The following is a 17,345-nucleotide window of genomic DNA, read 5'->3' on the forward strand; positions in this document are numbered from 1 at the left end:
GTAGGAGTGGGTGGGTTAGTGGGGAGCACCTTCATAGAAGCAAGGTGAGGGAGGATGAGATAGGGATATATATATATATATATATATATATATATATATATATATATATATCCCGAACTACCAACCAAATGAGAGAGGGTCTTAGGGTTCAATGAAAGTAACCTTAACTCAGATGCATAGCAGTGGGTATGTGGAACCTACGGGTGCTTTTTGTAGACAGGACAAATTTGGGGTCAAAATATATATATATTTGTGTGTGTGTGTGTGTGTGTGTGTGTCTGTGTGTGTGTATGTATGTATATATATAGTGTGATACAATTATATACTTTTAACATTGAAAGGTATTTATTGTTAGATACTGCCTTTGAATATATTTATACTTTTCAAGTCAAAACATAGGTATAAACAACTTTATTATCTTTTATTACCTTTATTACCTTCATTTTATAAACACAGAATCTGTTGAAAATTCTGAATTATCTTTTGTCTATCAATTATTGATTTGTACTTAGAATGTGGCTAATAAAACTGCTGCATCTTACTATCCCCAAGGACACAAATCCCATGTATGCTGCTGTTTGATATTCTGCCAAAATTTAGTGACTATTACATTCATTAAATGTGTTTATGTTTAGCCACAAAGGACTCTAATCTTTATCATCTCTATACCCATAAAAGATTAGCATAATAAAACAGCCTCCTTTCTTCACAATTTAAAATTCCTTTTTGTAAAAAGAAGTTGGAAATTATCTATCAAAAATCTCTGAAAATCATTTTATATGTCTTTATTTCAGTTTAAGTTGTAATAAATTGGTTACTGAGTTTAGAGTTGAGTCTTTAATGTGAACCTGTTAACCAAAAATAGCATTATCTTCTGCAAGATAATTCTGTACAGCCATATACATCTTTATAAGATTTGTGCACACATTTGATCAAACTTTCAGTTTCATCTTCATGAAAACTAAAGTCATGATTGCCTTCCAGAAGAGTAAGTATGCTTTAGTTTGATTACTTTGTTTCTTTCTCCATTCATCATTCTTTTTTCTTAGCCTCTAGACTATTTATACTTACTCATTTAAAAATCAGAGGTAGAAAAATTCAAGATCAGCATTGCTAGACAAGGAAATATATATTTGTTATGTCATTTTCTGTTTCATTAAAATTAAGAATGATGGAATAGTATTTATTGGAATTAAATTATACATGAATGGTCAGGAAGAATATGGCCATATCTTGTTCACTCCACCTGTCCTAATTATTTAATCTATACCAGTCACATCATAGATTTCCAAAAAAATCCTTTAATAAATTCATAAGTACTCTGGCAGACAGAATAATTTTAGAGGCAAACAGAAGTGACCCACAATGTCACTTTGCATACAAATGTAAATTTTAATATCCTTCATGAAATCTCCAAAATATTTGTGATATTGTCACTCACAACTACTGAGCTCAAGTGAGTTTGAAATTTGCAACATTGAAAGAATACCTAAACTGAATTGATTGATCAGAGCATGCATTTCATATTCACATTCAAAGAGAAAAAAAGATATTTCTCATCAGACAAGAAAAATTATTTTCGAATCTGTAATTCTGCTATAAGTTAGATTACAGCATGAAAGACCAAAAGCAGAATTTTTATATTGTTCTAAATTTCCAAATGATCTTGTCTAAAAGGATATTATCTCAATCCTATTTAGCCCATCTCATTATCAGCTAACAATTTCTTCTGTACTTAAATTGTTTCTCTTCTTATGTAGAAATGCTTACAAAATAGGTATTTGTCTGTCTTTGATAATTTAAAGTCTTCACTTGTAACTTGCCTTAATCCACCAACTTTAAGAAAATAGATTTCTTCCAGAGTATATTTCATAAGATATAAGTGTGCAGATTGAGTTGAAGCTACCATTTTTATAAGAAACCCTTTTCAAGCTTGAAGTAGAGAGAAAATAGAACTTGTTATTTACAAAATAGAATTAATAGACTAAATTTTTCTCGAACTTATTTGAGAAGATTAATCATACTTGGACTTAAGACAAGGTATTTCTGATTGCTCTGATAAAAGAGTGAAAGCAAATGAAAAAATGTCTTGAGAAATTAATATAGATTCCTACTGACAATGGCCCCAATTTGCAGAAGTCTGACTACTCCTCTTGTTAATTAACTAGCAGGTTTGAGGATTGAGATAGAAGGTTATCAGATGTACCTGATAACAGGTTCTCATCTTTTATCAAGATTACAAGAACAAAAATATAGCATGCACAGTCACCATTGGTTACTGACATTGTGCATTATCATAAATGTTAGAGAAAGTTTCAGAGCAAAGGAAGAGGAGCAGAAGGAAGCAGAACACAAGTGAAGAAAAGAATTTGAGATATTGGACTAACTTACTATCCACTAAGAATTCCTGAAGAAATATCCAAACAAATGATCATGATAATTCCATAAACTAGACACTGTTGAGGAAGCTGAGGAAAAATAAATCAATAGGAATATAAACCTCATAGAATTTTCTAGAGATTATAAAAGCACAGGAAATATACTCTCATTAGGCATCACTCAATAGGAAAAAAATTGTAGAGTCAGACCAATTACTATAATAGAGATAGTATCAAAGCATCAATGAATTTTTGCTATTCAGTTCATGTAGAAAGTAAATTCTTAGAAGTCATTCTAATGATTCTTTTCTGTATGTAAGTCAAATATTATGCTCATTTCTGCATTAATTCCATAAATTTTTGTATAACATTTTCCAGACCCCTGGAAATACATACTCAAAGAATTATATTACTATTTAAGAACATTTAAGCCCATGGGTTTTTTTGTCATCATTAATAATATGCAAGATATAAAACTAAGTGGCCATAAGTAGATAAATAAGAATGAAATATCTATGCTAAATAAAATTCTATACAGCTTTTATTTAAGGAAATGAGGAAATTCTGCCATTTGTAATAATATATAGAGAACAACAGTAGATTATTCTAGTTGAAACGAGCAAAACATAAGAATAAACAATATACAATTTTCAATATCATTATGATGGAGAAAATTATATATAACCAGATGTGGGATGTCAAGACCACATAGTAATTTTTTTCATGAAATACCAAGATTTTAATTGCCTTATAAAGATAATTTTAATATGACTATCATTAGGTTTTTTTTTTTTTTAGTATTTCCTTATATCCTGATTGTAGCTTCCTCTCACTCCTCTCCTTCCAGTCTCTCCCTTTCATATCATATACCTGTAATCCTCCTGTCCTCCCATTCTACTCAGAAAAGGGTCAGAAAAAGGGAGGCCTCAGTTGAATGTCAGCACATCTTGGCATATCAAGTTGCAATAGGTCTAGGCGCATCTTCTATTGTGGCTAGACATAACAGCCCAGTTAGAAGAAAGAGATCCAAATTTGGGCAACAGTCAGATACAGGTCCTGTTGTTAGGTGTCCCATATGAAGATGCAGCTTCACAACTGGTAAAAATGTGCCGAGGGCCTATATTTGTCCCGTGCATGCTCTCTGGTTGGTGATTCAGTTTTTGTGGGCCCTTATCAGCCTAGGTTAGTTGATTGTATATGATTTTTAGTGGTGTCCTTGACATCTCTGGCTCCTTCAATCCTTCATACCCCTCTTCCACAAGATTCCCTGAGGTTTGCCTAATGTTTAGCTGTGGGTCTTCACATTTGTTTTCATCAGTTTCTGAGTGGAGCCTCTCAGGTGAGAGTTATTATAGGTGCCTTTCTGGAAGTATAGCAAAATATCATTAATAGTGTCAGGGGTAGGTGTTCTCTTAAGGCATGGGTCTCAAGATGGACCAGTCATTGGTTGGCCATTCCCTCAATTTTTGCTTCACTTTTACTCTTGCATATCTTGTTAATAAGAAAAATTGTAGGTAAGATGGTGATTTTCACTATGTAATTTTTTTTTAGTTGTAAGACTTTTAATGACCTCTTTACTTCACTAGGGTTTATGTATCTAATTAAATTGTTTACCTGATTTTAACCTAACTTTGGTAAGTGGTATCTATCAAGAATTTTATTCATTTATTTTAGATTTTCAAATTTTGTGGAGTACAGATTTTTAAAGACCTAATGATTCTTTGCATTTCTTCAAAGTCTGCTGTTATGTCCCTCTTTTTATTTCTGATTTTATTACTGAGGATATTCTTTCTGCCTTTTAGTTAGACCGGCCAAGGGTTTATTTATTTTGTTGACTATTTTCAAAGAATCAGCTCTTGATTTTGTTGATTTTTTTGTATTGTTCTTTGTTTCTACTAGTTTGATTTTAGCCCTGTATTTCCTTCGGTCTACTACCCTTTGACATGTTTGCTTTTGTTCTAGAGCTTTCAGGTGTGCTGTTAAGCCACTAGTATGTAATATCAGTCATTTCTTTATGGAGGCACTTGGTGCTATGAACTTTCCTCTTAGCACAACATTCATTGTGTCCCATAAGTTTGGGTATGTTGTGCGTTAATTTCCATTAAATTCTAGAAAATGTTTAATTTCTTTATTTCTTCCTTGACCCAGTAATCATTGAGTAAACAGTTGCTCACTTTACATGAGTTTGTAGTCTACCTTTAATCTATAGTGGTCTGATAAGGTACAAAATTTTGTTTAAATTTTAAAAAATTTGTTGAGGCTTGCTTTGTGAGTAAGTATATGGTCAATTTTGGAAAATAATCTGTGAGATGCTGAGAAGAAGATATATTCTTTTGTGTTTGAGTGAAATGTTCTATGGATATCTGTTAGGTTCATTTGATTCATTTTCTCTGTTAGTTATATTATTTCTCTATTTAATTTCAGACAGGATCACCTCTCCATAAGTAAGAGGTTATTAAGTTATTCTACTATAAATGTATAGGATTTAATGTATGATTTAAAATTTAGTAATGTTTCACTTTCAAATGTGGGTACTCTTGCATTTGTGACATAGTATTCAGAATTGAGACATCATCTTCATATATGTTTCCTTTGATGAGTATGAAGTTTCCTTCTCCATCTCTTTTGATTAATTTTAGTTGAAAGCCTATTTTATTAGATATTAGAATTGTTACTCCAACTTCTTTTTGTTCCCATTTGCTTTGAAAAACTTAGTCCAGCCATGTACTGTGAAGTAATGTCTGTATACTTGTTGGAATGTATTTCTTGGATGCAGCAGAATGATGGATCCTGTTTTCACATCCATTCTGTATAGCATATTCTGGTAGCATATGTGTGTATGTATATGTATGTTCCCCTTCCTTTCGTTCTTCCTGTGCAGAATTATTTATCTCCTGTGTTTTCTTGGATGTAGCTAGCTTCCTTAGGTTGGAGTTTTCCTTCCAGTATCTTCTATAGGGTTGGATTTGTGGATAGATATTGTTTAAATTTAGTTTTGTCAAGGAACATGTTGTTTTCTCAATCTATGGTAATTAAAAGTGTAGAAATCTGTGCTGATATCTGTGGTCTCCTAGGGTTTGTAAGCTTCTTCTCAGGTCTTTCTGGGTTTTAGAGTCTCTTGAGACATAGAATGTAATTCCAATAGGTTTGCCTTTATATGTTACTTGCCCCCTTTTCCCTTGAAGCTTTTAACATTCTTTCTTTGTTCTGTACATTTAGTGTTTTGATTAATAGGTAGTGGGGAGATTCTGTTTCCTGGTTAATAGCAATAAAATCCAGTTTTAACATTGGTAACATTGGTAAAATATATGCACATATACATGTAAAAAGATATGGGTGGCTAATGCAATCATATTTTATTCTTCAACATCTCTAACCACAAAAAACAAAACAAAAACCCAAGCCCCACCAAAACAAAACAAACCACCACCCCCCAAAACCCCTAAAACCATATTATCTAGGGTTGAGGCTTCCAGAACTTTCTCCTTCCATATTATCATGTTCATTGGTGTGAGTATTGTTTGGGTCTTTCTTAGACACCCACATTAATGAGATTTCATTGTTGTAGATCCTCTGACATTCCTAGAAGAAATTATCTCACAGCTAACACACTGCATCTCTGTCTTTCATAATCTCTCTTCTCCCTCTTTCACAATAGCTTCTGAGCCTTAAGATAGAAGTATTATTGTTGTATCCAACAGATCTGGGTTCATAATTCTGCATTTTGATTGGCTATGGTTTTCTGTAATACTCTTTTATTGCATAGAGAAGTTTCCTTGATGAAGGATAAGAACTACACTTATCCGTGGGCATAAGAATAAATATTTACAGTGTAGTTAGTGATTGTGTTGGTTTAGTAAATTAGAGGTGGTATGTTCTCCAAGATTCATGACTAGCCCTAGGTAACTGGCTAGGTTTCCAGAATCAGGCATGATTTTTCCTTTTGCTGAGTAGAACTTAAATGCAATTAGAGAGCTGTTGGTTGCCACAAAGAGATGCATTCCATTATTGCACCATTAAATGTATCATGCCATGCTTACCATTGTTATGATTCCTAGGTGCTATAGCTGGGTAGAATGATTGTTTGCTTTCCATCATTAAAAATACAACTAAAGAATGGCAAACTTCAAGAGATAGTGTTCCCTAGGAAACAGACTCTGCATTGGGTTGTCCTGTATTAACTTTTCAGCCCTGAAATCCTATGCATACATGTAACTTTATACAGACTAATTGTGTTGTATATAGTCTTTAGAAATAATGTACACATATATTTAACAATAATTTTAAAAAGAAAAAACCATGAATTTGTGAGAGAACAAAAGGATTCATAACAAGATTTGGAGTGGGGGAAGAGAATGTAGAAACGTACTTTTGTAATTTAAAATTAAAAATATATGTAGAATAAATGTTTAAAACACAATATCTCTTTGTGGTGACTTATGAAAAGATAAGTAAGTATACAAAACATTTTTTTTTTTTAATTTTGCACTTGGATATAACACTAGATGAATGAGTTAAGCAAATTGTTCAAGAACATTTAGATAGAAAAAATAAAATGTGAATTCAGACCCTCTGAGCATGATTTAGAGATCCTTAAATAAGCTCTTTTGTAAAGCTGGAAAATGGCACCATATGCTTTCTTTACAGGTAAGAAACAGAGGACCATTTCCTTAATTTAAGTCACTTCATTTAAAAACCCTCCTAAGCACGAATCAGAAACAACTTCTTGAATAGAAATTACTCTACACCAATAATAGAAATTATATGAGGAAACAGAGCCATGAAGGAGAATGGGAAAGTGGTATGAAACAGAAAATATGTGAGATTATGAAACTGAGCTATAAAGCCTTTTATGAGGTTAAACAGATCAAAGATTTATATATAAACAGATCAAAGTAGAGAATGTGAATTTAAAAAAGAATGAGTTGTGCTTAATTAATAAAGCAAAGAGTGATGACTTTGGCCAAAATAGTTGAAATCATACTAAATAGTTTGAAGTCATACTAAAATCAAATGAGTTTATGTATAAGTGGAAAATTAAAAAGCAGAGACAATTTTAAATAGAATGTTAAAGAAAGGGAAAAGTATAAATAAACTTAAGAAAGAGCTTATTCTCTTTATGTGTGTATGAGAATATAAAAAAAATAATACAATTACTAGGTGAAACTATCATTTATTATAAAGGATTAAACCATCTCAAACTAAAACAAGGTTAATCCAAAACAGCATGAGAAGGGCATTGCTTTTTGATTGTGTAGTCATACTTCTCATTCCCTGAATCAAAATTAACATAATAGAATGCATACAGAAAGAAATATGCATAAAGAAAGAAATATTATTATTATTATATTTAAAAATAAGCATAGAAAACTTCATTTAAAAATTTTAATACCAAAAATACTTTTATTCAAATCCCTTCTGGTAGAAATAAAGGAAAAAACTTCAATGTCTAGAGAATACTAACCTTGGAGCTAGTTAGAGGGGACTAGGGTTTTCATCATGAAAATCAAATAATCAGGTGATTCAGTTTCACACTTCCACTTACAAGTTGGGAAACAATACTTTGTAGAAGCCTGTCTTAGGAATCATAAGATAGTATAAAATGGTTCTACATAGACATCCTATTGTGACATTCAGTGGAAAAAAATCAACACTAATTATCATATATAGAACATTTATGTTAATATGTATGGAAATATAAATCAATCTGGAAAAAAAAAACATGTGAACTACAACACAACCAAATGAATCATTTTGTGAGGGGATGCTGAGTCAGGGTTTGTCAACATAGCACTGGTTGTCCTGGAATTCATTATGTAGACTAGGATGGCCTCTAACTCATAGAGGTCTGCCTACTACTGCCTCCCAACTACCAAGGTAGTACTGCCATAACACCCTGTGACCTAAATAAATCTTTAATAAACCATAGTAAAAAATTATTTTAAACATAGAAACTATGCTGCAACTTCATGATAAGTATTTATCAGTCAATAACTAATATTAAATATGAACATATTATTAAGACTACCTAAACAGAGAAGACTTTTCATTTAACAGTTGTCTCCTAAAATCTTTTCTGGGAAAAGAAGTTAGAGGAAGACAGAGTGTTGGACAAAAGCAATTAATTTAAAGGGACATTTTTGTGGAATGATGTTTATAAGATTATGTATTAAGCTGGTATCAATTACAGCTAGACCGTAGGCATATAATAATAGCAGTATGAAATATGTGATTCAAATATGAGCTATTCTGTGACACAAAGAAATGTTCAAACATCAGCTTGTACTATGTACTTGCTTCTTCACTAAACAATGGTAATATGGGAATGATACTCAAGTTAGCTTGTCTTGAGATTAGCACCTGACTCAACTGTGAAGTTTTATAAAATCTTTGTTATTTTTCAACCAGATTGGGCAAGAGGCAATAATCAAGAATGAGAAACCGAACAGTAACAACCTTTATTTTGCTGGGTCTGACCGATGACATTCGGCTGCAAATTCTGCTTTTTATTTTTCTGCTCCTTTCTTACACGTTGAGTTTATCTGGTAACCTAACCATCATCACCCTCACGCTGATTGACCCCCATCTTAAAACACCTATGTATGTTTTCCTCAAAAATTTCTCCTTCTTAGAAATTTTACTCACAACTGCTTGTATTCCCAGATTTTTATACAGCATATCATCTGGGGACAAGTCCATTACCTATATTGCTTGTGTCAGTCAACTTTTGTTTATAGACCTTTTTGCAGTTACAGAATTTTTCCTCCTGGCTATCATGTCCTATGATCGCTATGTGGCCATCTGTAAACCTCTGCACTACATGACCATCATGAATGGCAGAGTCTGCAAGAACTTCATCTTCTTCTGTTGGGTAGCAGCACTGATCATCATTCTCCCACCAATTAGTCTAGGCCTGGGTCTGGAATTCTGTGACTCAGATATTGTTGATCATTTTTGCTGTGATGCAGCTCCTCTTCTGAAAATCTCTTGTTCAGACACATGGTTGATAGAACAGATGGTGATAGTTGGTGCTGTGTTGACATTCATCATCACCTTTGTATGTGTTGTCCTTTCCTATGTTTATATCATCAAGACCATTCTGAGATTTCCCTCTGCCAAGCAAAGGAAAAAGGCCTTTTCCACCTGTTCTTCCCACATGATTGTTGTTTCTATTACTTATGGTAGCTGCATCTTCATTTATGTCAAACCTTCATCCAAGAATGATGTAACTATCAATAAAGGAATTTCACTTATTATCATATCAGTTTCACCAATGTTGAATCCCTTTATTTATGCACTGAGAAACAAGCAAGTGAAGCAAGCTTTCAATTACTCAATTAAAAAAGTTGCATTCCTCTCAAAGATGTAAAAAACCAAATGAAGAATACTAAACAAAGTAGAGTGAATGATTGCAAAATCTTAAGCTTTATTACAGTATTATTCTATACCCTTATTTTTAATCTTTTTATAGTCACACTTTCTTCTTAAACTTGCATACTATGAACATGACTTTGTTGGTCTCTATTAAAATCAAACTTTTTGAATATGTTTAATCTTACAGTAAACCTGAAATTGTTGTCTGACTGTTATCCTTGAGAACACAATAAATTGTGGTTTTCTACCATCTTTCCCACACTTTCATGTATACCATTTTATTTTATATTGAAATAATCAAATGAGCATGGAAGTTATATATAAAAGTGCATATAAAGTATTCATTATCCATTCATTATTCATTTGCCACTTAGAAAACAGATGGCAATTCTTAAATGACTTTCTATGCTTCATGCTTGTTATGAATGATCTTATTAATATTTCATCTCTTAATCACTCTAGGAAAACCTTCCCAATCACCACCGAATTCAAACCTCTATAAATCATTTAGGTAAACAACAACAACAACAACAACAACAAAAACTGATTTGAGTTCTATCTGTTGACCAAGTTTTCATGGAACTTTTCTTGGAGCAGTTGTTGTAGTTAAAATCTAAGACATGTGGCATTCATACATAATGAGAAAATAGAAAACTAAAAACATAAAAATTTATGCAAAACATAAAATTTATACAAAGTAAACACTGCTATTCCTGTAGATACCCTTAAACACCCCACACCATTTGTTCATTCCTATCCCTAAGTTTCAGCTCCCAATATCTAGAAAAACATTCTACCAAGGACACCCAGGGGGTCACATCTGGTAAGATCTCAAAAAACATTCCATACTAGGCAACCCACAGTTACTACATTCTTCTAAGAGAGGGCAACAGAAACCCACCCAACAAACACAATCATATATCAGCACCTAGAATTACAATCAGCTTAAATCCAGACACCTGGATGCCAGCGTTAAAACACAATAACAGCCAGGATAATATGGCACCAACAGAATGTAGCAACTTTATTAAAGTAGGTCCTGAAATTTGCAATATAGCTGAAGAACAAGACAAGAACTTCAAATAGGCTTCAAAAAATGTTAGAGGTCTTTAAATAGTATATGAAAAGCATCCATTAATGAAATCCATGAAAGCACAAACATAGAATGAAACAAAAGAAACCAACTCAAGAAATGAAAGTAGAAATAAAATCAATAAAAAAAACTCAAATTGAAGTAAAACTGGTAGTGAAAAATTAGTAACTCAAACAAGATACTTAGAAGCAAACCTCACCTCAAAACACAAGAAATGGAAAAGAGAGTCTAAGGCATAGATAGAATGGTTGGACACCTTGTTTGAAGAAAATGTGAAATCATTTAAAAAAAAAAAAACCCAGGCCCAATCTTCCAAGAATTCTGGGAATCTCTGATGAGACCAAATCTCATAATAATAGGAATAGAGGAAGTAGAAAAAACTCAAGTCAAAGACACAGAAAATATTTTCAACAAAATAAAAGAATAAATGTGCTGACCTATCAGAGTACAGGAAACATATAGACTACCAAATACATGGGACAAGAAAAGTAATTCCTTGCAGGGCCAAATAATCAAAGCACAAAACATAAGAACAACGAGAGAATATTAAAAGCTGTAAGGGGAATAGGCCAAGTAACATATAAAGGCAGACCTATCAGAATTACACTAGACTTCTCAATTGAGATGTTAAAAGCCAGAATATCCTATACAGATGTTATACAGACCCTAATAGAACATAAATGCTAGCCCAGGCTGCTATACCCAGCAAAACTCTCAATCACCATAGATGGAGAAACCAGGAGATTCCATAACAAAACAAAATTGAAGCAATATCTTTCTACTAATCCAGCCCTAGAGAATACTAGAAGGAAAACTTCAAAACAAGGAGGATAACTACACACAAGAAATCAAGAGAACAACTTTGTACTCAGTGATAACTTGGTCAGGAAAGAAATAAAGAAAGAAATTAAGGACTTTCTAGAATTGAACAAAAATGAAAGCACAGCATAACGAAACTTATGGGACACAATGAAAGCAGTGATAAGAGGAAAAAGCATAGCTATGAGTGCCTTCATAAAGAAATTGGAGAGATCCTACACTAGCAACTTAACAGCACAACTGAAAGCTCTAGAAAAAAAGAAGCAAATACACCCAAGAGTAGATGGCAAGAAATAATCTATCTCAGGGCTGAAATCAAAGAAGTAGAAAAAAGACAACTATACAAAGAATAAAAAAATAGGAGCTGGTTCTTTAAGAACATCAACAAGATGGATAAACTCTTAGCCAAACTAACTAGAGGGCACAGAGACAGTATCCAAATTAACAAAATCAGAAATAAAAAAAAATGTGACATAACAACAGAAACTGAAGAAATTTTAAAAATTATCAGATCCAACTACAAAAGCTTATACTCAATAAAACTGGAAAATCTAGATTAAATAGACAATTTTCTAGACAGATACAATGTACCAAAGTTAAAGCAGAATCAGATAAATCATCTAAACAGTCCCAACACCCCTAAGGAAATAGGAGCACGGTCATTAAAAGTCTCCCAATTTAAAAAAAAAAAAAAAGCCTCTGACCTTCAGAGAAGATCTAATAGCAATTCTTATCAAACTATTACACAAAATAGAAAAGAAGGAACATAATTCATTCTGTAAAGGCACAGTTACACTGATACCCAAACCACACAAGACCCAACAAAGAACAATTTTGCTCAAGTATATTGATACAAAAATACTCAATAAAATTCTAGCAAACCAAATCCAAGAACATATCAAAACCATCATTCACCATGATCAAGTAGGCTTTATCACAGGGATGCAGGGATGGTTCAATATACAGAAATTCAGCAACATAATCCATTATATAAACAACTCAGAAAAAAAAAAACCACTCGATCTCTCATTAGATGCTGAAAGAGCCTTTGACAAAATACAGCAACCCTTCATGTATAAAGTCCTGGAAAGATCAAGAATTCAAGGCACAAACCTAAACATAATAAAAACAACATATAGCAAGCCAATAGCCAGCATCAAATTAAGTGGAGAGAAAATTAAAGCAATCTCACTAAAATCAGGGACAAGACAAGGCTAACCACTCCCTATTTATTCAATATAGTACTTGAAGTTCTAGGTAGAGCATTTAGAAAACAAAGAGAGGTAAAAGAAAAATAAATTGGAAAGGTAGAAGTCAAGATATCACTATTTGCAGATGATATGATAGTATGCATAAGGGTCCCTAAAAATTCTATCAGAGAACTCCTACAGCTGATAAACAACTTCAGCAAAGTGGCTGGTTATAAATTAACTTAAACAAATCAGTAGGACCTCTACACAAAGGATAAATGGACTGAGAAAGTAATTAGAGAAACAACACCCTTTACAATAGTCACAAATAATATAAAATATTTTGGTGTGAATATAACCAAGCAAATGAAAGATCTGTATAAAAAGAACTTCAAGTCTCTGAAGAAAGAAATCAAAGAAGACCTCAAAAGATGAAAAGACCTTTCATGCACATGGATCTGCAGGATTAATATTGCAAAAATGACCATCCTAACATAATTAATCTACAGATTCAATGCAATCCCCATCAACATTTCAACACAATTCTTCACAGAGATAGTAAGAGCAATTCTTAAACTCATATGGAATAACATAAAACCCAGAATAGTGAAAATAATTCTCAACAATAAAAGAACTTCTGGTAAAATCACCATCCTTGATCCCAAGATCTACTACAGAGCAATAGTGATAAAATACCACATGGTATTGGCACAGAGACAAACAGGTAGATCGGTGGAATAGAACTGATGATCTAGAAATAAACTGACACACCTAAGATCACTTGCTCTTTGACGAAGAAGCCAAAACTATCCAATGGAAAAAAGACAACACATTCAACAAATGTTGCTGGCTCAAGCAGTGGTAGGCAGGTAGAAGAATACAAAATCCATTCTTATCTCCTTGTACAAAGCTCAAATCCAGGTGGATTAAGGACCTTCACATAAAACCAGATACACTGAATCTAATAGAAGAGAAAGTGGCAAAGAGTCTTGAACATGTCAGCACAAGGGAAAATTCCCTGAACAGAACACTGATGGCTTAGGCTCTAAGATCAAGAATTGACAAATGGGACCTCATAAAATTGCAAAGCTTCTGTAAGGCAAAGGACACAGTCAATAGGACAAAACGGCAATCACCAGACTGGGAAAAGATCGTTACCAATCCTACATTTGATAGAGGGCTAATATCCAATATATACAAAGAACTCAAGAAGTTAGACTCCAGAGAATCAAATAACCCTATTAAAAATGGGGTACTGCTGGGGGCCAGCCCAGGCTTGGGTGAAGGGGGAGATGCTGCTTCTTCTTTCTTCTTCTCCTGTTGGTTCTTCCTGAGGCAGCCCCCCCCCCGGGGGGGGGAATAGAAGGTGGAAGAGCAAGAGCATAGGCAGGGGGTAAGACTTAGGTTTTAGGAGATTGAGATTTGGGGTAAGGCCTTGAGCCTTACAAGACTTTTAGGGTTGCTGTAATAAAAGTTGTACTTATCTATGCTAGAAAAGTTCACTTACTATGCTACTGTATCTGACCTGCCATCCACAATCCTGTGGCCAGAAACTGCTGTTTCTGGCACTTGCATCTTATCCCTAAAACTAGCAAGGGGTTAAGTAAATAGCCTTGTACTATCCTAAACACTTCTTCTGAAGCAGGCTTGAGGCTGCAGGTTAGGGTGATTAACACCTGTAGCCTAACAGCAGAGGATTAGGCAATGTGGCCTTTGTTCTATCTCAGCAGGAACTGCTGGGCTCTAACTTATGTCTGCTAGTCTGAGGTTGCAGGAAGAAAAGACACTTTAAAAAGTTGTTATAGATTTATTTGAGTGTAAAAGGAATCCTATGCAGCTATCTGAGGGGAAAGGTGGAAAAGTCCTGAGTGGGGAAAAGGAAAAGATTCTAACAAAGTAAGAATTCTAAGGGAGAAAAAATCTAGGCAGGGGGAAAAGAAAAGGAAAAGATGAACGGCTCCTAACAAATCTCTACAACTACTCTACTGCTACTGCTACTGCCTACTACTGTCTTTTTCTTTGTCTTCAGTACTTATGCATCTTACAGAGTACATGGTCACATGTTACAAAGTTCATCACAAGTTCACACCAAAATTTAAATCATAAATTAAAATGGAAATTTACAACACAGAATGTTTACATGAATATCCATTAGGAGCAATTATCTAGTTAGACATTCATCACCTGTCTAGCTCCACAGGTTCGCTGAAAGGTTGAAATTATAACTTAAGAAATTAATGAGCCAGGCAGTGGGCAGTGGTGGTGCACGCCTTTAATCCCAGCACTTGGGAGGCAGAGGCAGGCGGATTTCTGAGTTCGAGGCCAGCCTGGTCTACAGAGTGAGTTCCAGGACAGCCAGGGCTACACAGAGAAACCCTGTCTCGAAAAACAAAAAAAAAAAAAAAAAAAAAAAAAAAAGAAAAGAAAAGAAATTAGTGAAGTTTTGTAGTTTTGTATAGATAAACCCAGGCAATATTTTCTCTTCTGTCCTGGTACCTATAATACATCATTAATTCCTTTTTAGTGACCCTTGGTTAATTGTTTTACAACTTCTTGGCATGTGCTCTGAGCAGGAGAAAGTCTGGTTACTATCTAAGGGCAATTAACTGATGACACTCAGAAGATTGGCAGAGTTCTCATTGCAGTTTTGACTATGTGTGAGGGATCTAATAGCAGTCCCATTATAAAAGAGCTTAATAATCATTGATATAATTTTAGGAAATCTTATAGGATCATCAAGACTTAAAAAGTCATCTATTTGTCTATATAGTATCACTACAAGACAGTACATCTTTGTGGATCTACAGAGATCTGCTACAAAGGGGTGTGCTGTTGCTTAGTGATTGTTACATATGTTTAATAATAATAGAAAAAGCTTATCAATAGCAGGAATCTTTCCTAAAATTACATCCGCCACAGCCTTGCTAATGGGGCTCATTTGTCGCAGATTATATAATTATCCAAGGCAAGCATTTCAGGATGATCATCTGCTAATTATTAGCTTGTCCCATTATGGCTCCTGACAGGGTACAGAGCAAAAAAATAAGAACTCTCAACTGAGGAATCTTGAATGGCTGAGAAGCACCTAACAAAATGTTCAACATCCTTGGTTATCAGGGAAATGCAAATTCAAAAGTCCCTGAGATTCCACTTTACACAATTCAGAATGGCTAAGATAAAAATCTCAAGTGACAGTAGATGCTTTGAGGCTGTAGAGAAAGAGAAACATTCTTCCATTGCTCCTGGGATTCCAAGCTGGTGCAACCACTTTGGAAAACAATCTGGTTTCTCAGAAAATTGAAAATAGTTCTACCTGAAGACCCAGGTATACCACTATCGGGCACATACTCAAAAGATGCTCAAACATAAAACAAGGATACATGCTTCACTGTGGTTATAGCAGCCTTATTTGTAATAGCCAGAAGTTGTAAACAACCCAGATGTCCCTCAACAGAAAAATGGATACAGAAAATATAGTATGTTTACACAATAGAGTACTACTGAGCTATTAAAAATGATAACTTTATGAATTTTACAGTCAAATGGATGGAACTAGAAATTATCCTGAGTCAGGTAACCTAGACCCAAAATGACATACACAGTATGTACTCACTGATTAGTGGATACTAGGGAAAAAAGCTCAGAATAAACACAATACAACTCACAGACCACACGAAGCTTAACAAGAAAGAAGACCAAAGTGTGGATACTTTGAATCTACTTAGAATGTGGAGGGAGGGGCTTGGGAAGTAGAGAGGAAAAGAAAGGAAAAGAGGAGAAGTAAGATCAGATATGGGAAGAGAGAGGAGAGAAGTCCAGAGGGTCAGGAGGATGAATAGAAATATGTAGCAGTGGGGGGTGGAGAAAGGGGAGAACCACTAGATAGTCCCATATGCCAGGGAGCTAGAGGTTCCCAGGATGCAACAGGGATGACATTGGCTGAAATACCCAATCTAGGGGAAATAGAACCTGAAGTAACCACTTCTAGTAGATAGGCATGGCTCCCAGTTGAGGGATGGCATCACCCACCCATCTCAAAATTTTTAACCCAAAATCGTTTCTGTCTATAGGAAACACAGGGACAAAAAATATAGCAGAGACTTAAGGAAAGGCCATCCAGAGACCTCCCTACACTAGGATCCATCCCATATGCAGACACCAAACACAGACACTATTGTTGATGCCAACAAGTGCTCCTAGATTGGAACCTATTATGGCTATCCTCCAAGAGGCTCTGCCAGCATCTGACTAAAACAGATGCAGATACAGACACCCTTGGAACTGAGCCCAGGGATGCCAATGGAAGAGTACGGTAAAGTCTGAAGGAGATGAAGGGGATTGCAACACCATAGCATGAACTATATTAACTAAATGGACCATACCCCCACTCCCAGAGCTCCCAGGGAATAAACCACCAACCTAAGAGTATATATGGATGGGTCTATGACTACAGTTACATATGTAGCAGAGAACTGCCTTATCTGACATCAA

At 34.3% G+C, this 17,345-nt stretch overlaps 1 protein-coding gene across 1 annotated transcript; it reads left to right on the plus strand.

Moving 5' to 3' along the window:
- Positions 1-733: 733 nt before the first annotated feature.
- LOC143435745 (olfactory receptor 6C2-like) lies at positions 734-9,885 on the plus strand. Its single transcript, XM_076919201.1, has 2 exons — positions 734-988; positions 8,787-9,885. The coding sequence occupies exon 2, from the start codon at positions 8,812-8,814 to the stop codon at positions 9,745-9,747; it is 936 nt and encodes a 311-aa protein (XP_076775316.1). The 5' UTR covers positions 734-988; positions 8,787-8,811; the 3' UTR covers positions 9,748-9,885.
- Positions 9,886-17,345: the final 7,460 nt, after the last annotated feature.

The sequence above is a fragment of the Arvicanthis niloticus genome, chromosome 22, assembly GCF_011762505.2.
Source record: "Arvicanthis niloticus isolate mArvNil1 chromosome 22, mArvNil1.pat.X, whole genome shotgun sequence".
NCBI lineage: Eukaryota > Metazoa > Chordata > Mammalia > Rodentia > Muridae > Arvicanthis > Arvicanthis niloticus.

Excerpts from the sequence above, each read along its gene's own strand:
- LOC143435745 (XM_076919201.1), top strand. The coding sequence starts at position 8,812 with ATGAGAAACCGAACAGTAACAACCTTTATTTTGCTGGGTCTGACCGAT.